General features: G+C 49.6%; 1 protein-coding gene across 1 annotated transcript in view; it reads right to left on the reverse strand.

Moving 5' to 3' along the window:
- Nucleotides 1-4,521: 4,521 nt before the first annotated feature.
- The window catches only part of NEURL1B (neuralized E3 ubiquitin protein ligase 1B), a 35,136-nt gene continuing 15,342 nt past the window's right edge, over nt 4,522-24,315 (reverse strand). The window contains exons 2-5 of the mRNA XM_049648685.1: nt 20,908-21,453; nt 8,257-8,976; nt 6,001-6,126; nt 4,522-5,615 (exon numbers count right to left, since the gene is read on the reverse strand). Coding sequence (XP_049504642.1) covers nt 5,371-5,615; nt 6,001-6,126; nt 8,257-8,976; nt 20,908-21,453 — 1,637 coding nt within the window. The 3' untranslated portion in view covers nt 4,522-5,370. The remainder of the gene's footprint in view (nt 5,616-6,000; nt 6,127-8,256; nt 8,977-20,907; nt 21,454-24,315) is intronic.

The following is a 24,315-nucleotide window of genomic DNA, read 5'->3' on the forward strand; positions in this document are numbered from 1 at the left end:
GGTGACCAATCAGACCGCTGTATTTCCCTGGCCTCTGTGATTGGCTCAGGAAGGGACACGTGATCCAGGTGGGCCCACGCAGGGGAGGATAGGGACTGCATCTGCGCTGTGGCTAGCTGCGTAGAGAGCCTGCCTGAGAGTGGCTCTGGAGGGCAGAGCGAGAAGGGGGAGAGACCTAATCCGGCGTTTTAGATTCTGGATCCAGTTGTACCTGAAGTGGGTTCTTGGGTTCATGATACTGGACTTTTGAGTTAGCTGGACATGATACTGGACTTTGAGTTAGCTTTTTAATCCCTTTAAACCAGTTCGAGTTTGGGTTCTGTCACTTGCAACCAAGAGTTCTGGCGAGTTCACTCTGGCCGTTGGAAGTTAGGGTGGCTTATGTAATTTTTTATCATTATAAATACTGCTGCAATGAGTATCTTTACATACAGAGCTTATCCTTGATTAGAATTCTTTCCTTGTGATATTTTCACAAAATTAGGTGGCAAAAGGATCAAACATTTTCAGGACTCTATGGGCATTGTGCAAGATGTTTCCTCAAGGTTGGCAATGCTTTGTATCCCTCACCTTCACTCCCCAACGGTATGTGCAGTTGTGATTTTTAAAATTGAGTACTGAAGAAACTTTCTTTTTTAACAAGCCAAAGTTGTATTTGTTTTTTAAACAGAAAAATTATGTTAATATAAAACAGATAAAAATAGACAAAAACCAAAACACACAACAGGCAAAGCACAACACACAGGACCAGTGCAAACCCTTTCCCAACCACACCCCCAAGTTTTAAAACCTTTATTACAGATTCCCAAAGATTAGATTGTATTGGAGAAGTCACAGTATTGAATCAGAAAAATAAGAATAAGAGACATTTTTAAAAAGGCCTGTACACAGGTAGTGGGGGGATGGGATGAGAGACGTATACTTTATCACTCCTACATCAAAAACATAATGCAGAAGGGTTTAAGTGATTAGCACATATTTCTAGAACACTACCATGTATGCTAGTCCCTTGCCCACTTTTTAACGTTGCTTTTAAAAAGGATAAAAAGTGCACAGACACTTTCATAAGGCACAGACAGATTGTTGTACAAGTCATTTCATTAGGGCTTGGAAAAGACACACAGTTAAATACTGAGAAATGCCAGGAGGCCACGTGTTCCTGAGCGGGCGTCCCTCTGCCAAAACTGGGGCAGAGATGGGATCGAGCAGGGGGAGGTTATTGCCTCTCATTCTCCACGATTTTGTGCAAGCCCATTCTCAACTGGAACTGACGGGGTTGTCTGGGGACTCGGGGATTGATTCCAGCATCCCGTCCCGCCTGAAAGGAGCAGGTAGGCCTCTCCCCACATGTCTCCCTGGTGGGACTTGAAGGTAATCATCAAGCGGTGGAACCTTTGAGGGTTCTGCCCAAGGCCATTTTGGCGGCAGCTCACTGACTGCAAGGTGCCTGGCATTTCTAATGCGGAGGAGGCTTCTGGAAGCATGCAGGAGGCTCTGGGTCAGGAGAGCAGTCGTGGGCACTCACCAGGATAAATCCCCAAAGGCAACAGAATGGCCAAGAAACCCCAAAGGATTGTGTCCCGTGTCTTATTATCCTGTTAATGCCTCTCCTTCTGAAGGTAGAGCTAGGGCTATCCTCTCAGCTCTTCATTCCCAGCACCCCACACCTCGTAGGCGCTCAGCAGATGTTTGTTGAATGACTGTGTGTGTGTGTGTGTGTGTGTGTGAGTGTGATATTTTACCAACCCCCTGAGCACTCATAACTTGATTTCTCATTCTTTCAGTAACCTTTAATGAGTACCTACTACGTGCTAGTATAGGCCCCAACACCAGAGGGATCAAATAAAAGTTTACACATCTGTCCATCTCCTGCTCTGGACAATCTGCTTCCTGCAGGCTTTGTCTTTAGTCCCAATTCCCAACACTGTGTCCAGAAGAGGCCATGCTGATGAGTGGGTGTTGAGCAAAGTGTTGCTGCACTTAGGGGAGCAGCTGCCCTGTGAGGCTAAATCCCAGAAGACTCCCAGTTCTGGGAATGGACTAGAAAAAGGAGGTTGTTTTGACTTGGAAATGGTCCAGCTTCTCTGATGGCTCAAAATAGGCACAAGACCACAACAAAGGAGTGTCTTCTGGTCTCCCCCTTCTTACCCCTGGAATCCCTGCTTGAGGGGGTGGTGGTGCTGAGGCCCAGGAAGGTGGCGGAACAAGGCGCTCGTTTGCTCCCCCAAGCTGCCTCATGTGTGCGCTCCTGTGTAACAAAAGGAGGCCTTCAGGTTGGACTCGGGACCTCACGGAGCTCAGCTCTGCCAGCAAAAGGTGGGCAGTGGGAAGATGAGCCTGAAAGGAAGGACATGTGTCCTTCCAGAGTATGGGTGGCAGAGGGACCACAGCCTAGAGCTGGAACTCTCCATACAGGTGCGGGTGCCCGGGCTCTCCCCAGGAACTGCCCAGAGAAGTTTCAAAAAAGAAAACTCAAGGCAGTCTCAAGCTTTCGGGGGCTGGGGCCAGGCAGTGGAGAGTGTGGGAGTCAGCACCAGATACTCCTATGTTTGAGTCCCAGCCCCGCCACCTAGTGAGTTTGATCCTAAGTCACTTCATTCATAGGGCCTTGGCTCCCTTACCCATCAGGTGGGCATAACCCCGCATTTCATCAGTCCTAAGTTGCATGGTTTTTCCACATTTCAAGTCTCTGATTAGAATGAATTGTATAGCTGTGGTATCTTGCAGTTAGAAATGGCAGCCTTTTTTTTTTCCCTTAGCAGTACATAAAATGGTGTATTTTATAAACAGTGGTGTTTTCGATATGCCTCAATGGGGTAACAAGACCTGCCTCACAGAATTAGCGCATGAAGATGCCTCGCTAGCCCAATGCCAAGGCACATAATGATGTGAAAGAAAAAAGTGGGGTTCCCTTTCCTCTTTCTTCTGCCATGTGAGGGCCATGTGAGCAGCTAGTTCCTTTATAGCACTGAATAAAACAGTTTAGAGCATCAGGAAATGTCTGGTTTTTAGAAGATAAACACCCCCTTAATTCCTCTTGGAAACAGGGAGTCTATTTATAGCAGCTGCAGAGCAAGTTAAACAGGCCACTAGCTCTCCTTTTGTTCCAGGTAACAGGTCACCAGGAGCATGGCCTGCTCCACCTCAGGTCCAGGCCCTCGGTCACTGGTTTCCTGACGGTGGCTGTACATGACCCTGGCTGGAACCCAGGGGAGATAGTCAGGAAAGGCAAGTGGCAGGAAAGACAAGCTGCCTCCTGCTAGCTTCTGAGACCACCAGAGCTTGTGAATGGCTCAATCCAGTCAGGGGCACTGCTGCCTGGAGAACCAGTCCTGTAGGGGAGGTCATGAGTCCTCTCCCACATGGCCTGTGCCCACATCACCCATGGGGGAAATGGAAGGCTCCTGCAGGCCAAATTCAGCTGGGCATTGAGTGCTGCCTAGTCTCCCCAGCTCTTACACTGGCAAACTCTGGGGTTCCAGTAGCTCCCCCAAAACTTTCATCACAAAAGTAAAATGTGGGCATGTTTCCCAGACTCACTAGGGGAAGATAACCAATTAGGGGTTCTTGCAGGAGTAAGAGTGGGTGTTCTGAAGTTGAGATCAGGTCAGAACACTATGACCACTTCCGGGCAGAGAAGCAGGGGGCCCAAGACCTAGAGCATCACGGAGACCACCTGGGCTTATAGGATTTGATTTGACAAGGGCCCAGCTGGGGTGGGCTCTGGGTCCCCAGAGGCCCAGCAAACATGTGTCATATGAATGCAAAAACTCTCTGGATGTTCTTTCCCAGCCATCATCTGTTCAGCAGATGAACAGATTAGGAATTGTCATAAAAATGATACCCATTCTTTGCAGGGTGTCTTGGACTTTTTACATGTTATACTGGGCCTCCCAGGGGTTCTGCAGTGGGCAGGTACTGGGCTTCATCTTGGACGGATCGGTAACTGAGAATCGGAGACGCCCAGGGGCTTCCTAAAAGATACAGCACGAGACCGGGCAGAGGTTGGGCCCAGAACTGGGGACAAAAAGGGAAGAGAGGGCCCGGGCCGGCCCATCAGCCCAGAGATGGTCTGGGAGTCTGCAAAGATGGGCCTAGGCAGGGTGAGGAGGGTGGGGGACAGGGGAAATGTCTGCAAAGAGTCCTGGGAAGGGGGAAGAGTCTCGATGTCAGCATTTCAATATCTAAGCTATTAGTTAACATCTTAATGGTCAACTAACATCTTAGTAATCAGCAGCAAAAGAGAAGCTGAGAGTCAGAACCGGTTGCAAGTCTTTTCCTCCTCCCACTTCACCAGCAGGTTGCCCTGGTGATGCCAACAGCTGCTGGTGAATGCCAGGCCCGGGGAGTCACAGCAGGAAATGTGGAGAGCTGTCTGGGAGATAGAGTGGCCTTTCCAATTCCAGGTGAGTCCTCTGCCTCCAGGATTCTTTCCCTCCCCCAGGCAAAGAGAACCTGCTGCTTGTCTTCTCCTTGGTGACAGCAAGGGGTGGACCAGGTGAAAAGCATCTAGGGACCAAGTCAAGGTGCACTGTGCTTATTATTAGGTTGTCCGGGGTGAAGGGGGTGAAGAGGGTGAAAAGGCTTCTGGGGATGACACCACCCGGAGCTCTCAGTGGGCCGTAGCACCCATCAAAACTCCCCTCCAGGACTGAGGAAGAAACTAAAAAAGCAAATTGTTCTTTTATGTTTTTCACCCACCTTCCCCCCTAGGCGTTGCTGCTTTGGAGCTGTAAACAATGAGCTATTTTTGCCTTCCTTTAGAAAATCTGAGTGCCCCTTTTCTATACCATCCAAAGGAGTTCTGTTTAGGTGCAGGCTTCATACATTCAAAACCAGCTGACGTGACAGCCCCAGAAAGTGAACAATTTCTAGTCACGCTACTGTCTGGGCTCTGGATTGCACATTCCTTAGTGTTAAATAACCTCCTAAAGCCAGGATCCCTGGATAAATACCTACGCGTTCTCTCTCACTCATTCTCTCACACATTCCCTCTCTTCTCTGTCCACTCCCTCCCCTCACCCTCTCTCACACACACTCAGCCCAACCCCAGCAAAAAGCATTGCACAGAGAATGCTGCTTCCCAGCTGAGAGGTCACCGAGGGACAGGGTGGTCTGCTAGGCAGTTCCTGAGCTTGCTCTTGGGACGGCCTTTTTGGGGGCAAAGCACTTTTGAGCCAGAAGCAGCCCTTGCCTGGGCTCAGACCCCCAGGGCCTCATCTCCATGACTGTCACGCCTTGCCCACTATTGGAGAGTGGCAGACGGGATGGCCACTGCCCTTGGATTCCTTGGCGGCCATGGTGGTTGCCTGGCCCAGGGGCCTTCAGAAAGGTGACCTTGCTCTGGCCAAGGCCCACTGGCAGGCCAGGCTACGGCCTGTAGATCTTAATGACATCCTTGATGGGCCTCCGGCAGATGGGACAGCAGGCCCGGGCCTGCCTCTTGAGCCGCAGGCCGCAGCTGTGGCATAGGCACATATGTCCACACGTGTAGATGACTGTGTCCACTTCACCGTCAAAGCACACTGTGCATTCGCCATTCTTGCTGCCTGCCGGCTCTGGTGGGGAGAACACGGGAGACACTGGGGGGCTCAGCGGGGAGCTGGGTGCCGTCACTGTAGAAAGGGAGAACAAGACAGACCTCAATAATGTGGTTTTCAGGTGGGCTCTGCTGGGGTAACCCCAGGAAGGTAGCGCTTATATGGCCGAACTTGTGGGGAAACAATTTTGTGAGACACCAATTTGGGGTTTTTCTTCTGGGCTTTGTTCCCATTCCTTCCTTCCTTCCCCCAGGAAGCAAGCCCCATCATTAGCCTTTGGGATACCAGAGCTCGATTTCTCCTCCCTCCAGGTGAATGTACAGCTGAGACAGGAGAGGATGCAGGGAAGAGGAGGGGGAAAGGTGGCCATCCTTGCTTAGCCTCAAGAAGGCTCTGGCCCAGCTGAAGGAGCCGGGCCGGCTGCCAGCCCCTACCCCCTCTAGGGCTTATACCTCCTTACCCAGGGATGACTCAGATGCTGAGGAGGACTGGTTGACACTGAAGGCCATATCAGAATCACTATCATCCTGGGAGCCGCTGAGGGACCCTGATGGAGACGTGGTCGCAGGGCTGGACTGCAGGGTGCCTGAGACCAAAGAGACTCCATCAGGGGCAGTGTGTGTGTGTGGGGGGGGTGAGCCCTGTTCTGCTAGTCCCCGGCTCCTCACTCTTGCACCTTACCTTCCCCATCTGTCTAATGGGGGGATAAGAGTTACCTCCCAGGGTTCTGCTAAGGACTAATGGAATCGTACATGTGTGGTGGACATCTTTGCCTGCCCAGCCTCCATTCCTGTCTATTTCAGAAACAGTACCAGGATTTTATTTTGAAGCACTTACTTCACCCTCACTCACATGATTCAGGCCAGGCCAATAAGATCTTCCACCCCTGCGTCTCAATGATGGTTCAGTTAAGGCTACCTAACCCAACTAAGGTCAAAGAGGCCTTCACTAAAACACTACAGGTGTTGGGAAGGAAGGCACCCACCCATTGGGAGGTAAGCCTGGCACTGTAGAGAGCCTGCCTGAGAGTGAAGCCAAGAGAGGAAAGTGAGCTTTGGGATGGGATCCCGATTACATGCTTTCAACACCTACATCTGGCTGTTCCTGAATCCATCCAATACATTCCCAGACTTTTGAGGTATGTGTAACCATACATTTCCCTTCTGGTACAGAGCACATTGGGGTTTTGTCACTTGCAACTACAAGATTTCTGCCTAGTAGTGTTCGACACAAATGAGTTTTCTTCCTTGCATTCACAGCTATTGAATGCAATAGCTATTATTCAGATAATAATGGGTTATTTTTTAGGTGAGACGGATGTTCCTTCCCTTACCCTGAGGATGAATGGACAGATAATGCAGTGCTGGGGCTGCTGTCAGGTAGAAATCAGGAGGGCAAATCCCTGGCCTCCAAAAGCAGTTGCCTCCATTCTACCTTCTCTTCCTGACCACTCAGGGGCTCATCCTGGTTCCTCTGGAGGTGCTGGGGAGGAGGGCAAGAAAGACTGACTCTAGGCTTAGTTCTTGCCAAAGCCCCAGTGGGAACTTAGGCAAACTCATCTCAGGGTAAATGATGACTATGGTCATCCCTTAAACCAACAAATGATGACCACTGTTTCCTCGTTCTTCCTCTTCCTGCAAACAGCAGTCATTTTCAATACAACTTATTAAACATGCTGTAGGTGGCAGGCACCTGCTGAAAGCATTATATACAACTCATCATTTCATCCTCATGACAATGCCAGGATGCAGGTAACTACTCCTCCCTACACAGAAGGAAATCAAGGCTCAGAGAGGGTCTGTGATTTGCCCAACATCTTCATGGCTGACCAACTATGTGCCTGGGAGAGTCAGTTAATCTCTTTGTGCTTCAATTTTCTTATCTGGAGATGGGATAATGATATTGGTTTCATAGAAGCATCAGGAGTGTAAAACTGAACGAGATGACACGAAATGTTCACCGTTTCTGTACCCTTTGGACCTACTTCTTGAATCATGAAAACGGAGCTGTGCTCTCTGGGAACCTTCCCTTGGCCACCACCCGTTTCACCAAGTGGGAGAAAAGCCACTCAGCGGTGGCACACATCACACAGTGCAGCTCTCCATTCAGCTGTGTCTCTAAGCTCCTCCTATGCATGGCCTGCGTCCTGTCCTCTGCCATGCCCCATCCTGGAGCCCAGGGCCTGGCCCACAGCTGGTGGGTGCTCGGTGTCCATTTGTGGCATGAATGAAGGCAAGAATCATTTTAAAATAAGATGGCTCAAGCCTCCATTCCATTTTCTGTGGGCAGTGTTATTCTTATATCCCCTTTTAAGTATAGTTGTATTCACTTTTTCTCCTACACTTAATATGCATTACATAGGTAAAAGACAAATAAGTGATATAATAGAACAACAGAAATAAAAATTGTACCGGTCATTTACCGACTGCACAAAGCCTTCCAGGCCCTGACCCCAACGGGAACTTAGGTCGGTGGGGGCAGAGTGGGGACTGGGGCCGGGGGGGGGGGGGGGGGTGGAGGGCAGCCACATGGACATCCCTGGCGCACTGTCAGAACCGCATTTCGGGGCCGCCCTACTGAATCAAGAGACTAGGTGGAGGCAGGAGGGCGCTAATGCGCGCTCCAGTCTGGGCTCCTGCGGTGGCTAGAGCTGCCCAGCGATACCCTCGGGCTCCCGGGGAAACCCCGCGCACGCGCGGTCGGTCGGGAAACTCACCGAGGAGGCGCAGCTGGCCCGCGGCGCCGCCGCGCACGGCGAAGAAGGCCCAGAGCGCCTGCGTGGTGTCGACGCACAGCAGGCGGCCGCGCGGGCGCCCGTTGACGCCCAGGAGCACGTCGCCGCCGGGCCGCAGCGTGAAGCTGAGTGCGTCGCCGCCGTTCGGTACGGGCCCGGCGCGCGCCACGACCCAGTACTCCTTTCGGTCGAGCAGCGCGTCGGGGTCGGCCGGCAGCTCGGCGGGCCGGAGCCCGCCCGGGTCGCACGACGTGATGCCGAAGGCTACCGCGCCGGGCGCCGCCAGCCCCGGGCGGCCCACCTCCACGAAGAGGCTCTCGCCGGGTCGCAGCGGGCGCTCGGAGAAGACGAGCGTGCGGCCGCCGTCGGGCCGCGGGGCGCAGGCCACTTTGCGGTCGGCGGACAGGCTCACGTCGGGTCCGCGCGTCGCGTGGAAGCGCAGGTCAGCCTCGAGCAGCGCCGGCGACGACGCGGGCCGCGGGCGCTCGCGGGGCCCGCACGGGATGGCGGCGGCCGAGGCGTCGGCGGGCGGCGGGCCCGGGGCGCGGCCCAGCGCCAGGTGGCCCAGCTTGGCCACCACTTGGTTGTTCTCGAGCTCGTTGTTGTCGAAGTTGGCGGCGTCGTGGCTGCTGGGCGGCAGGCAGGCGCTGAAGCGGGCCTGGCTGAGGCGCGCGGGCGTCAGCGTGTCGGCGAATGCGCTCTCTGCGCCGGGGCGGAAGGGGGGCGGTGAGGGTGCGGGCGGTCAGCGGGGGAGTCTCCCCCCCCCCCCCACCCCCCCCACAGGCCTCGGTCCCCCTCCCCCCCCCCCGCACAGCCCCTCACTTTTCTAGTTCACGTGTGTACTGACTTAAGAACCACAGGTGCACGGAATCTGATTAAGCATAACCCTTTTGACTTTGGGATGGGCAGATACAGCCCTTCCTCCGTTTTTCCCTTCTTTCCTCCTCCCTTTTTTCTCCCTCCCTTCTTCGCTCTTTTTTATTCCTCCCTCCTTCCTTGCCACATTCCAGAGGTTTTCACGTTTTGGAAAATCTGAAAACCCTATATTGTCGGCCTCCCCAACTAGAACATAAGCTCCAAGAAAAAGTGAATGCTTTTGCTCTTTATTTGTGGCCTTTTGTGACAGGTGCTACTTTAAGCTCCTTTCATGTGTTATCTCAGTCCTCATACAGCCTGTGAGGTATGTTCCGTTATTACCAGCCATCTAGCAAAGAAGGGAGGTGAGGCACAGAGGGGTTAAGGAATGTGACCAAGGGTCACACAGCAACTGTGGCAAAGCCACAACAAGAACCCTGGCTCTTCAGCACATGCTGACTCTGAAAGAAGGCAGCGCGGAGCCCAATGCCTAGGTGGGGCACAAACATGGAATGTGTAAGAGATGGCCTCATTTTATAGGACAGAAAACTTAAGAGTTTTAAGTCAAAGTCCTGAAAATATTTTTGAATAATTTTTAGTGATAGGGAAAAATGTTCACGATACTACATATTATATAGTTAAGTAAAAGGAACAAAAGTAGTGTTTCATTTAGGTAATACAGGTCTTTATACTTTGGTAAATTACTTGTTGATTGTCTCCCCAACTAGAATGGGAGCCCTTGCCTGTCCACCAACACGTTGTCAGGACTTAGCAGATTGCTGGGCAAAGAACCTTCACTGTTTATTGGATGAATAAATGAATGAATGAGGTCTCTGAAAGACACTGATGACCACTCTGAATAACAAATCAGGAGAAGAAAGAGTCATTAAAGTATTGTGAAGTTCTTGTTTTAGAACTTCATATTTAGAAAAATATTCTCATTAACCATAATAGGTAAAGCAAGAAAAAGTGTTTTTCAAACTTCTCTAACCAGCCCCCTCTGGCTAAGATTTGTTAAATGTTACCATTTTGTAGTTTATATCATGGAAAAAAGGATTTCTTTCTCTTTAGTTTTCCAAATATAAAATTAAGTCATAATAATGAAGATGATTTTTCAAAAAGCATGCCATAGCCCCTAGTGAGAATCTGTTATGTTACTCCCTACCCCACCTGTAAAAATCTACAGGTCTTATAAACTAGCCATCCAAGTTCAGACCATGGTTCATAGACCTGTCTGTGTAGCCTACTGGTGTGTTAACTGATACTTCTACGATAAATATGTATACCACAAAGTCTTATCACCAGAAAACCTATATTTTAAAAAATCGTTTTCAATTATTAATGTGGCAAAACACCCATTATATAACATTAAGTGAACAAAAGAAGATCTAAAAGTGAATATATTATTTGATTCTAACTGTGTGGGAAATGTATGTATAGGGTGCATAGAAAAAGTACAGAAAGCATATACATAACAATCTGATGCTGGTTATCTCTGGATGGAAATTTGCTTTTTATAAAGTTTTTAGATTTTTCATTTTTCTCTAATGAACATGTATTGGTTTTGTAATCAGTAAAACAAAGGCATGTGTGAAAATCTAAAGTATTTTTTTGAAAAGGTATTTTAGATAGTGGATGTTTCTGGTGTAGACGTCAACTTCTGGCAAGAGCCTCTGGGTGTGGGATGTGATACGCTTTCCCAGGACTCTGCCCCACCCATCCTGCTAGGCTAAGCCTAAAGGCATTGGCTGTGGCAGGCCCTGGGCCTGTGTCCTTGCCAGTGTTTGCTTCGTCCTCCACTCCAGTGCTCCTCCTCCTTGCCCCTGACAGCTCCACATAGGAGCCCATCCTTCAGTGCAGTATGATTAAGAGCATGGCCTGTGGAGATGGTTCAAGTCCTGGCTTCAGCCTTTCCTGGCTATGTGACTTGAGGTAAGTCACAACCTCTCAGAGCCTCAGCTTCTTCATTTTAAAATGGATTAATCCTGGTCTCTGTTGTTACAGAGATTAAAGCAGATGCTTTTATAAGGAGTGTAGCACAGGGGCGCCTGGGTGGCTCAGTCGGTTAAGCAGCCGACTTCGGCTCAGGTCATGATCTCACAGTTTGTGGGTTCGAGCCCTGGGTTGGGCTCTGTGCTGCCAGCTCAGAGCCTGGAGCCTGCTTCGGACTCTGTGTTTCATTCTCTCTCTGCCTCTCTCCTGCTTGTACCCTCAGTCTGTGTCTCAAAAAAATGAATAAACATTAAAAAAAATTTTTTTAAATAAAGGGTGTAGCACAGAACATGGCACAAAGTAAGTGCTCAAAACATGTTAATTATTATCATTATTTCTTCAACATTTTTTGATCAAAACGTATAGAGTACTTGCCATGTGCCAGATGCTGTGCTGGGCACTGAGTGAAGAGCAGTGAAGAAGCAGACATGGCTCCTGTGCCGGTGGAGCTGCTAGTCCAGTGGGAGAGACAGACTTTAGGCACGAAACCGTGTAAGTACAAACTGTGATGAATGCTACTAAGAGCCACTGTCCTCCATGGCTCTGTAAAATGGGCGTGTTTCAGTGGGGGAAAGTCAGACTCTGAGATGCAGAGTGAGCTACCCCACGTCATGCAACCAGGGAGTGTCAGAACTGGGGTTCTTTGAGACTCTGTAAAAGATGGACTTGATCAGAAGTGAGGCCTGAGAAAGGGTCAGAACAGGCCTCCCTGACGGTGACGATGGAGTGAAGATCTGAAGGCCAAGGAAGTGGTGCCTAGGAAGTGGGGTGTAGCCATTGCAGACAGAAGGAATAGATTGTGTGAAGGAACAGCATCTCTGAGGTGAAAGCTTAGTCTGTGAGGCTGGGGTGACAACATACGTGACAGCATTCAGCCTGGTACCTGGCACACAGCAGCCCTTCAGAAAAGGTTGGGTCTCCTCACTGTATGCAAGGAGCTTTGTCCCCACCAGGCGTCTCTGAGTGAGACAGTCCCAAGATAGCACAGTGCTGGCCTAGGCCTGACACTTGACAATCCATCTCTCAAGAGATTCTCTGTGGAGAACCAGCTGGTGACAGGCAGAAATGCCACGATATCTAAAGGCCACCAAGGGAGCTTATCAAGATTTCTAACCTGTGACCCGCTCTCTGGGCCTGATGAAAATATACACTGCCATTTTTTTGAGACACAATCTACCAGATGCAACTCCATGCATTATCCTCATCAATCCTCCCCATTATCCCACACAGCTCTATAAGATGGGCACTTTTCACAGTGGGAGGCTCTGAGAGGTGGAGTGAATTAGTCAAGGTCACACAGCCAGGGGTGATCCCAATAATGAGATTCCCTCTCAGGCTACGTGACTCCAAAACCGACCCCACGACCACTAGCAGTACTGCTTCCAAAGTTCAGCTGTCCTTGTTTAGCTCTTTGAGCTGCCAGCATGTGGACTCAGCCTCAGGACAAGTGGCTCTTGGAGTTGCAGTCCCCAGGGGGCCTAATGTGACCCCCGAGGGGAAGAGTCCAACCGTTCTGCCCCTTCCCCAAACATCTACGGAGCAGCAGTCCCAGGCCAGGCACAGGGAGACTGGGGTGACTCGGATTGGCTCCCCAACCTCCCACTCTCCCTGGACCTGGGAGAAAGCTGGGTTCTTGCCTTTCTTTTCTTTCCCTAGCTCTCTCAGGTCAAATATGTCTGGGGCTAGACGTAAAGCAGAATTTATGTCCCAAGAGAAACCCCATCTTTGTGTGAAGATGAAAATGAAGGAAGGCTAGAAGAGTTAAGAGACAGAAGGAACCATCCATCAGTCACTTCATTGTCTCCAAAGGACTGATTCAGGACATGCACTAGAGGCAGAAGAGCCAGGACATGCTGACAGAATGGATGCAGGGCAAGGAAAAGAGGAATCAAGGATGACTCATGAGGTTTTGGACCAATCAACCGAGTGGGTGGTGCCCTTCACTGACAGTGGGGATGGCTGCCTGAATGTGTTCAGTGTGGGATGCCTTTTGGATGCCAGGAGGAGATGTGAGTAGGTAGAAGGAAGTCCGGACTTCAGGGGAGGCGTCAGGACTGGGAATATGGACCTGGGCACCAGCAGCCTAAAGACGGGATTCAAGGCCCCAGTGATGGGCTCGGATCATTGGAGAAAGAGGGTAGGTGGAGAAATGGTCTTGCTTTAGGATGGTTTGTTAAACTCCACAGACGTTTTGTACACTTTTCTACATGCGTGTTGTATTACATGATGGAGAAGAAAGCTGATGATAGAACCCTGGGGCTCTCAGCATATGGAGACAAGCAAGGAAGGAGCCAGAAAGGAAGCCAAGGAGGAGCAGCCAGGGAGGCAGGAGTAAAACTGGGGGCTTGTGAAGCCAGGAGGCACAAGCAGGTGAGAGAGGCTGGGAGAGATCACCTGTGCTGAAAGTGAAAGGCCGGGAAAGAGGACGGGGCTGAGCTGTGGATCTGGCAGCGTGGAGCCATCAGAGAGCTTGCAGGCTGAAGTGTGGTGAAATGGTGAGGACAGCTTGGTAGCAGCCAGATTTCAGTGCATGAGGGAGGAATTGGATAAAATCGTTGTGAGGTGGTACCTGAGCACCAGCCACCCCACTTGCCACTGTTACAGTTGGGAGCAACCTTCTTCAAAGTGTCTGGTGGTGAACTTAACCCAGAAGATGACATTGAAGGACTAAAATGCTGACAGAGATACTGGTCATCAAGATGGAGTCCTGCCAGATTGGGTGATTGCTGACTGCGTTGGTAACTGGTAGAGACCAAATTTTGAACCTCCTCAGCATCGACTTTTTTCCTGTACCTATTAGAGCCTGCAGAACCTAAGTTGGTTTTGGTTCAACTTCAAGAGAAAGCCTTGTTTGCAGTGCCTAAAAATTACAAGCTGGTAGCTGTACCATCGTCTGAATTGTATGACAGTGCATCAGGCTATCGACCCATCATTTCTTGTCTCCTTCAGCTTCTGATTGGTTCAGTTTTATACACAACTGAATTCTGTGCAGTGGAGAAGTGAGCACACAGCCATACACAGCGTAGAATAAACATGGTATAAAAGTCTTTCTGAGGTTTATCCCTTTCATACTTCCTAAATTGCTACCCACTTTCTATTGTTTGAATAGTAAAGTTAATGTGGAAAACTCTATTATATCTGACCATATGTATATATGTAAATGGTGTAAACAAATGTATAATTTACTACTGGTTCTCCTCATACTTTGTACATTAAAGAAAGTGGACCTCTATTTGCATTTTAAATTTCACCCTAAACTTTTAAAATTAAATACAGATCACTGGGATGAGCTGAAGAGGGAAGTGGAGAGGGTGGCATATAGATATTTTTAAGAAAATTTTGCTCTGAAGAGCAATGAGAAAGTAGCTGGTGGAAGAGAGTGTCAAGGGCGTTTTTTTGTTTTGTTTTTAATGGAAACTACTGGACCTCTTTTGTGTGCTCATGGGAATAATCCTGTGGCGAGAGAGAAAGTGAGGCTGGAGAAAGGGAGAAATGATAGGAGCAATGTCCCCAAACAGGCAGGAGGATACAGGAGCAGAGCTCTTTCAGTCTTGGCCACAGGAGGGCAGGCAGCAAGGCAGGGGTGTTGGGGTTTAACAAAAAAGGGTGTGAATGCCAGGTGTGTGGGCCACTGAACTCATGCTTTTCCAAGCAAAGAAGACTGAACCAGGAGAGACAGACCTGTTGGACCCTGGCCAGTCCTGGATGTGACCTCAGTTTCCATCTGCAATGTAAGGACCCTCACCCCTGTCTCATAGACCTGTGGGGAAGTTAATGGTAGATCTGTGGTATAACAGTGTGCTTGGCACTGTGCCTGGCACAGAGTAGACTTTCAGGAGTCCCTAATAGGATATGCCAGTGGCCACAGACTGAAGATCTCACCCCAGACTCGGAAAGGAGACAATCCTTCAGGCCACCTTGCCAGGCAAATGCCTTACTATTGGGGCAGGGAGGTGGGTGCTGGCCTGGACTGTTTGGAAAGAAAATATTAACTGTAAAAGCCAATTACTTTGTGCTGTTCCCCAGTGAGGCTCTGGATGTAGCCACCTGCAGCCATTCCCCCTCTGCATGATGTGGGGTGCTCACAGGTCCCGTGCTGAGGCAACTCCCAGGGTCTTGAGCCCAACCCCCTTCCCTATCATGACCACTTATCAGCCGGGTGACCTCAGGCAAGTCCCTGCCTCTCTCTAGGCCTCAGTTTCCTCACTTGAAGCATGGGGTGGTACAGTTGATCTCTAGGCCCTGCATCTGGATCCATAAATGCAAGTCCTTGTCAAACACTTTGTTCATAACACTAATACACAATAAACACCAACTCTAGTACCACCAACTGTTAGGTGACATTGGCCAAATTATCCATCCATGCTGATCTGCAAATGGGGGGTGATGCTATTTCCTGCCTCATAGTGTTCTTATGAGGACTGGAAGATAACACCCAGGTAAAGCTGGCAGACGGGGCTCAAGGCTTTCAAGGGTAAATTACTCCCCTGCAAGGCCTATACAGAGCTGTTGTTTCTGGTTGCATGGCATCTGACCCCTTTTCTGGTTCCAGCACCCAGCTTTTCTTCTGAGGGAACTGCCTCACACCCACCTCCCACTTCCACAGATTACCTTGAGAAGGAGGCCTTGGCCACTCTATCCCATCCTTCTGGCAATGGAGAGCAAGGAGTCTAAACCTTGAACTTCAGCTAGACCTTGTGGGAGAGCAGCTCTCCTGCTGGATTTATTATGGTGGGACATGGTACTGAAGCTGCTGGTGTCCTGCCCATCCCCCCCCACACCTCCGGTCCCCAAAGGAGAGCTCAGCTGAGAATGATGCTAACAAAGATGATAGGAGGGTAAGAAATAAAGGCAGGTCAGTATTTCAGGTGCTGTTCATTGGGTTCCTGCATCAAGCCAGACTTACAGGCAGGTGTTCCCCTGCATTTTCAGTCATGAGACATCTTGTTTTCCTTAAGCAAGATTGAACCGGTTTTTGCCACTTACCACTAAGGTTTCTGACAACACAGCCTTCAATGCCATGGCTTTAGACTGGTGTTGCTTATTTGGTCTGCCACAGCCTTCCACCACTGGGCAGAGGAAGGACAAAGGGGCTGTGACAGTGACCACTACTGAGGTGTCTAAAAGAGGGACAGAGCTGCCTCAGGACAGCATGGGGCCTAATTCCAGAGCTCCAGGAACGAGCTTCTCAGAGGAGCCAGGGAAGGGAGGGGGAAACCTGGCCAAACCTTCCTCTCATGGGTCTAAGAACTACTAAATTCAACAGAAAGTCACTTGCCTGGGCTCAGCCCCTTCTCTTTGGCTCGGAGGAGTAGAGAAATCACAGGTTCTCAGGATGGGACTGCTCCAGGTCCAGCAAGGCCATCCTGGTCTGTCCCCCGGGGAATTTTGGTAAACGCTAGGGCCACAATGCAGCCCTGTGGGAGAAGGCACTGCAGTGTAGTTTGCTTGGGGGTGGGGAGGGATGCGGGTACCTGGTGGCACCTAGTCCATCAGTGTGGAAGCTGCTAGGGAACAAGGGACCAGACAGATACACAGCAGCACAGATAAATCTGAAAATGGGGCAAGTGGAAAAAAAAAGAGTAAGATTCTTAGTACAGTCCCATCCATATATACATATGAAACTATACATATTTTTTAAAGATACATCCAAGGACTTATACTGAACACCAGAGTGGTGCCTATCTGGGCAGGGGATGGGGTGAACGGGAGTATAGAATGGCAGCTGGGCATGAAGCAGAAAAGAAACGAGAAGGGGCTTTCGTGGTCCAGTGATGACACCATGCCTTGAACTGGCATGTCTGAAGAACTCAACTTGGCACCCAGCCGGGAAGAGGAATAGGCACCAGTGCAAAGGGGACTCTCGTGATCACAACCAGAGCCTTAAGAAATCTAGATGCCTGGGGGCCACTCCCACAGGTTCTGATTGAACTGGTCTGGTGCACGCTGATAGGTAGGTGGGGTTTTCAGAGTGCCCCTGGTGATCACCATGTGCAGCCACAGCTGAGAACCCCTGAACCACAGAGATGGATGCACCTGGGTTCTAATCCTGGCTCTGCTACTCACAAGCTTGGTTGTTTTAGGCAAGTCACTTCCCTTCTCTGAGTCCTGAATTCTTTATCTAAAAGGACTAAATCACCCTGCTTTGAGGAAAGAGAATGTCAAGAGAGTAGGCACACCAGGGTCTGGTCACATAGATGTAGCTTTTCTCTGCTGCAGTTGGACCCTCCCCGCTCCCCACCCCCCATCCTTGCAGGAAGAAGCTGGGCTAGGAACATAATTCCATCAAGTAAGAGAACTATGTGAAGCCTATGAAGGTTTTTATTTCTCAGACTTCACTTTAGGTCAAGTTCCAGGGCAAATAAAGGGTCCTCCTACCTCACAAGACCGGGAGGATGCTTCTCAGATGAGGGCTGCCAGATAAAATACAGGATGCCCAGGGACATTCAAATTTCAGAAAAACATTCTTTTTAAAGTATATCCCAAATATTGCACGGGACATACTTGCACTAAAAAATTATTCTGAAATTCAAATGTAATGAGGTGTCCTGTATTTTTATTTGCTCAATTTGACAACCTTACTCAGTGACACTTTCATTTGTTGGTTTTCAATCTTGTGAGGGAGGGGTGAGGGGATCTCTATTCTGGAGTTTTACAGCTGACAGTCTCTAAAGGAACTATGTCACCTCCTTATTCCTTGTGAGGAAAAGGAAATCAGAGAGTTCTGGATTACACAAACACTGGCTCCCTTGTGTTTATCTACTTGTTACCTTAGACACCACCATTAGAAAGCTCAGTTCACCCAAGAATTGGGAGAGGGAGATCCCATTTATGGTGGAATTTCTGTGGTTCTCATGTTGCCTTTCCTCATGCTGGCAACAGTAGGGTACCTGTTGCCTGAGCTCAAGCCATAAAAAATCATGAAAGCTTAGCTTATTTTCATTATAACTTTTTTTTTCTGATCATGAATCATTGGTAACTTTGGTGGTGGTGGGGGGAGGGAATCACCCATAATCCCTTTACCCAGATGTACCCAATGTCAATTTGCTCTTCCCCTGGGAAGGAAACATTCAGCCTTGATCACATGCTAGAAACTTCCCCATTATCTCCTATAACCTTCCGAAAGAAAAAGAACTTTATTTCCCTTTCTGATTGTAAAAGCACCATAAGCTCTTCACACACACATATATATATTTTTAAAGGTAACTCATAGAGGTATAAAGACATGAAATCCACCTGGACTCCTATCACTCAGAGATGGAATTCCTTTGAATCTCACTTGTGAACCTGGTCCTGGGGCACCTGTACTACAGGTGCTTCCTATCAACCAGCACATCTCAGGCCCTACCTGAAGATAAGGAAACTGACTCACGTCTACCACATTATACCAGTGTTCCAGGGGGGGCTCTCTCCTTTTCCTCCATGGGGCTTGAGGCATTGGAGGGGCTCAATAAAAGTTTGCTAGGCGAATGGGGGAAGAGTCCATGACTCCTCACAGGTTTATTCAGATTCACTAAGTCACCAAAGGCTGCTTCCAGTTTGTATTTTCAAAAAACCCCAAGCCATTTGCATTGGTTATTGGGTGACTGTGATTTCTTGGCTGTTACCTCAACACATGGGCTATGTGAGGGAGCAGGTGAATGAGGAGTGATTGTTTCTCTGCTCTGTAGGAATAAAGAACTCCAAAAAAGAGTGACAGGAGATCTAGGAGGCTTTAGAAATCTACGTCTCCTGGAGGTGAAATGCAGAACCTTCCATGGAAAAGAGTGTGGGGGAATATGGTTAAAATGCCCAAGTAAGGTCCCAGCTTACAGGGTGGTTAGCTATTCATAGTCTGGTCTGCCTAAGCATGGAATTCAGACATGTGCTTCCTCCTACATGCAAATGGGCAGAGATTCTGATTTCTTAGATGTTATTTCTTAAGTATCTTCTATGTGCCAGGCACTGAGCTGTATCCCTTTCATATATCGTGTCACCCTGCCAACAATGCCATGAGGTGGTGCTACCATGAACCCATTTTATGGATGAAACTGAGGTACATAGAGGTTCAGTCACTTGGCCAAGCCCACACAGCTGGCAAGTTGAGAGCCAGGTATAAAACAGAGGTCTGTGTGACTCCCAACCCTCTCTTTTTTTTTTTTTTTTCCTTTAAGGTTATTTATTTATTTTGAGAGAGAGAAAGAGCGCTCATGCACACACAAGCAGGTGAAGAGCAGAGAGAGAGAGAATCCCAAGCAGACTCCTTGCTATCAGCAGAGCCCGATGTGGGGCTTCATCTCACGAACCATGAGATCATGACCTGAGCTGAAATCAATGGTCGGACACAACCAACTGAGCCACCCAGGTACCCCTCAAGCCTATCCTCAGAAGTTCTGCTGCCTTCCTTCTTCTTTGGAAGGAGGGCACAGCCGGGATGCATGCATTTTCCCTCCTTGCCCAGTGGTGGTATGGGTGGCAGTGGTGGCTAAGGATCCCGGGCTGGAGTGTTCGTTCCTTCAAGGTGCAAGGCAGAAAACCCAGAAACAGCCCAGACATTCAGATATACCAACCAGGGTACATCTATACCCCAGAATACTACTCAGCACTTAAAAAGGAACAAACTACTGATTTACATGGCAACAACATAGATGATTCTCAAAAATACTGTGCTTTGATGAAGAAGCCAGGTAGAAATGCATATATACTCTATGAGTCCATTTATATGAAGTTCCAGAATAAGTGCAACTAATCTGTGGTAAAAAATCAGAACACAGGCTGCTTCCAAAAGAGGGGAACTTTCTTGGGTTATGGGCAGGTGTATAAGTCTCTCAAAACTCAAACTTGAGATCTGTGTATTCCCTGCAAGTAAATGACACATAGGGCTACGTCCAGATTCTCTGAGCAAACTGATCTCCCTTTACTGCCCCAGAAATCCAGGCTGGGCTGGCTCACATGTAACCTGTGAGTTCAAGAGCTGAGGTCACAAATAGCAGGTCAGTGGTCTCCAGGGGCTGGAGGTAGGGGAGAATGAGGATATGGGTCTCCTTTGGGGTGATGAAAATGTTTTGGAACTAGAGGTGATGGTTACCAACTGAATGCCACTGAATTGTACACTTTAAAATGGTTACTTTGACATTATGTGACTTTTAAATCATTTTAAAAGAAAAAAAAAAAGTTTCAAGGTAAGGGTTTCTACGCCCAGGAATTCTCACCACCAGATTTCAGCATTAGTGGATGCCTCCTCTGTTAGAGTCAGGCCTAGCCTGTCTTGTCTGCCTGCCTCCCGGGTGGACCTTGAGCCCCTGGCAGTGGACACTGTAGATGTGCGAGGACTGGGCCATAAATTTGATTGCTGAGTAAGTGGATGTGTTAATGACTGAATGCATGAGTGAGCGAGCAAACACATGCATAAGTGAGTGAATGACTGAGTGAGCAAATGAACAGGGAGAGAAGGAATCAGCAAAGGAATGGGTAAAAAAAAAAAAAAAATGAGTAAATGCGCAAGTACCTAATGAAGGGGTCTGAATGAACCTGGGCCAGGACATGGACTCTGGACCCAACCCGTGTGGGTTCCAGTCCTGGCTTTGCAACTCAAGTTATTTAACCTCTCCGTGCCTCAGTTTTCCCATATGTAAAATGAGGATGGTGGGTTGTGGTAAAAAAAAATAAAAGTAAAAAAAATAAGAGTGAAAATGCGTCAACTGCTTAGAATAAGGCTTGGCAAAGTAAGCCCTTCCTGTTTGTGAGTATGAAAGAAATACACATCCATGCACACAGAATTACTGCTTGGTCCAGACCGTGACCTACCGAGGAGCTGCACCTCATCCGTGATGCCATAGACGTCGATGAGCGCCCAGAGCGGGCCGCCCACGGCCACGCCACAGTGGAAGAGCACCGGCTCACCGTCGTTGACGCTGTAGAACACGCGGCCGTGACGGTCTGCCCAGTAGGCCAGCACGGTGTCACGCAGCGCCAGGTTCTCAGGCAGTGCCTTGGCCCAGTAGCCAGGTCGCGTGACAAGGTCGGGGCAGGCGTACTTGGGGATGTCCTGGGCGCTCATGAGCGACGGGTCGTGCGCCGTGAAGCCAAAGCGCAGTGCACCGCTCCAACCCGGGCGCACTGCCACCAGGCGCAGCCGCACCTGCTCATACAGTCGGATGGGCCGCTGCGTGAACGTGACGCCGTTGCAGAAGCTGTTACGCCGGGTGGCCCGCCGCGAGTGGCCATCTAGTCGCACGTTCTTGCCCTTGGCCTGCGCGTGGAAGCGCGGCGCTTCGCCTAGGACCGGGCGCCGTTCCGGCCCTGGGCCACAGCATGGGCGGGTGGCCAGGAGGCGTGCCGGCGGGCTCGGGTCTGCGGGAAGAGACAGGCAGCAGGGTTAGGGCCTCTCAGAACTTTCACGGCCCCAATTCTACTTTTAATAATCATTGCCATTTTAAAGTCTATCTTCATTAGACTGGTAATTGATAAACTTTGGGAAGGTTCCAGCTACCGCCAGCCTACCTAGGACTATCACACAATGTCACAATACCCACTCCACAGATGAGCAAACTGAGGCTTAGTGTGTGTGTGTGTGTGTGTGTGTGTGTGTGTGTAGTGAAAACCTTTTCAGAGCTGTTTCATTCCCAGTAGGGCCAACACCAATGAATTTGTCACAACAACCAGACTGGGGTCAAGTGACTTCTCTGTCCCTATCAAATCTCCAAATCTAGAAGCTTCCTCCAAGGGCCACTTTTGGGCTGTAGAGTCCTTCCAAAGGCAACTGGGGCCTTGGGTTCTTAGGGGAGTAGTGGGGGTCTGGCTGATTTTCTCTGTGCAAATTTTGTTCAAAAGCAAGGCAGAAAAGGCAATAGAAAGAAGGCAGTCTTGGGATCATTCCCCTGACAATAGAATAAAAGGCAATATAGAGTGCAGCCTGGAATCCCAGCTCTCTAAGCACTTCCTGGCTGTGTGACATGCACTAGATCTTGTCACTTCTTTAGCCTGTTTCCTTGCCTGTAAAATGGGAACATTGTTTAACCCACACAGCTGCTAAAAGGTCATGAGGATGAAGTTCCTAGAATACTGCCTGGCACAATGTGATAATATGATCAGAATACTGAGGTTCCATAGGAAACCCAAGCCAGGATGCTGTGACTTCCCCTCCCATTCACCCACAGAAAATGAAGGCATTCTTTATAAACAAGGTTAGCTTTTCTAGAACATGCACCTTTCAAGATTCATCTCTAAGGGAATCTTGCCCAGGGGACCTGGAGAATCTTGGGAAGGTCTCTTTTCAAAGGAGCTGGTTGCTGGCCACAGACCCAGGTGGCTTAGTATTGAGGTGGGAGCTTCATCCCTCCCACCTGTCCTCCATCCCAGGGGCAGTTCCTGCGAGGCTCTGGAAGCCTGGGAGATGGTGGGGTGGGTAATTACTGCACGAGTCTCTGCTTCTCATTCACAACAGCAGCTGAGTACAATTTTCATGGCAAGTGCTTATAAATTGCAGGCAACCCCTAGCACACAATGGTCTGTAGACGTGGGAGAAGAACAGCCATTCCGGGGAACGAGAATCCACTGCAGGGACTAGTCGTCCCACACCCACCCACGGGGTTCACTGTGCTCTGGGCACGTTGCTGGGCTTTCATTAATGTTGAGCCTAGTGGGAGTGAGGACTGGGGAAAATGAAGAGGGAGAGGCGATGATGAGGCAGGCAAGCCGTGGCTCCCCTCCCCAAGCCTGTGGGGAGGGATGCCCCAGTCACGGAGGTAGACAGCCATGCTGGGAAGCTGGAGGCCCCCCTCCAAACAGAAGCCACAGATCCACAGAAGAAAGTATAAGAAATGAAGCCAAGGTCCTGCATAAGAAAAAAAAAAAAACTTAAGGGACTTAAATCATTCGTTCACTCAACAAATGTTCAGTGAGCACCTCGTATATGCTAGGCACTGGAAATACAACCAGTTACCATGGGGGATGAGGCTCCCACTCTGATGGAATGGGCATTCCGGGGGCGGGGGAAGCAAAGTTAGGCAACAAGGAAAACCTACTCTACCTGGTGGGATGCATTACAGAGAAAAACGTAGTCAAAGAAGCAGGGAAGAACGAAGCATTAGCACTTCCACGGAGGGCCTCTTTGATGAGTGACTTCTGAGTTGAGGCGAAGGGAGTGAGCCACGAGGGTATCTCGTTCCAGGCAGGAAGAGCGTTCCAGGCAGGGGTAACGACAAGTGCAAAGACCCCGAGGTGGGAATGTGCTGGCGTGGCTGAGAAACAGCAAGGAAGCCAGCTGGGATGGTGTGAGCAAGTAGGGGAGGTGGAAGCAAATGAGAGCAGAGCTGGAGCCGCGAGGGGGTGGCAGGTGGGGAGGAGATCCCATGGTTGCTGCTTGTTTCTTCCTTAACTAATTTACTCCGAGGGAGAGGGACATTACTGGAGGTTTAGAGCAGAGAGGTGAGACTGCTAGGCTGTTGTGTGAAGAGGGGACTGCTCGAGGGGCAGGCAAGGAAGCTGGGGAGGACAAAGGCTACTGGATTATTCCAGGCAGAGATGATGATGGCTGACATCGGGAGGTGGGGAGGACCTGTAAAGGTGGTGAGAAGGGGTCAGATTCTGGTCCTAGAGATTTGGAGTTTTGAGGTTTTAATGCGACACATTCAATATACTTGCCTTGGGTGTATAAAATATATGCAATAAATAAGACAAATAATGGATACTTAAAGGGGAGGCGGAGAGGTGGTAAGGAGGGGGAGGAAGACACCAGGGCTGGATCCTGGAGGGCGGGGGCTTTTCCATTTCATCTTTGATTTCCCCCCCATGCTCAACAGAGGCCTGACACTTACCAGACACCTGATAAATGCCAACTGTTGCCTCTATTATGTTAGAGCTAGAGCAGACCTCAGAAATCCTCTCTGAGAAGCCCATTTTACGGGTGGGGAAATGGGCCCAAAGAGGGAGAGGGGCCTGCCAAGTTGAAGTTCAGTAGGGGTTTGGGGAGGCCACCTCTGATAAAGGAGACAATGTCACGGTTACTTCCACCCGAGGAGGATAAGGAGAGCCCTCTTTTGTTTATAAGCCGGGTTGGCTTGGTTTCTCATATTTGCAGCCCAAACTTCCTTGATTGATAGGAGTTCCTCCGTAACCTTGAATGAGACATGAAGGAAAGGGAGACCTGAAGGAAAGGGAGCCACGAAGGGCTTTCGGCAGAGCAGGCCAGCACAGCCTGCCAGGGAGGGGCCC

This window comes from Panthera uncia (genome assembly GCF_023721935.1).
Source record: "Panthera uncia isolate 11264 chromosome A1 unlocalized genomic scaffold, Puncia_PCG_1.0 HiC_scaffold_17, whole genome shotgun sequence".
NCBI lineage: Eukaryota > Metazoa > Chordata > Mammalia > Carnivora > Felidae > Panthera > Panthera uncia.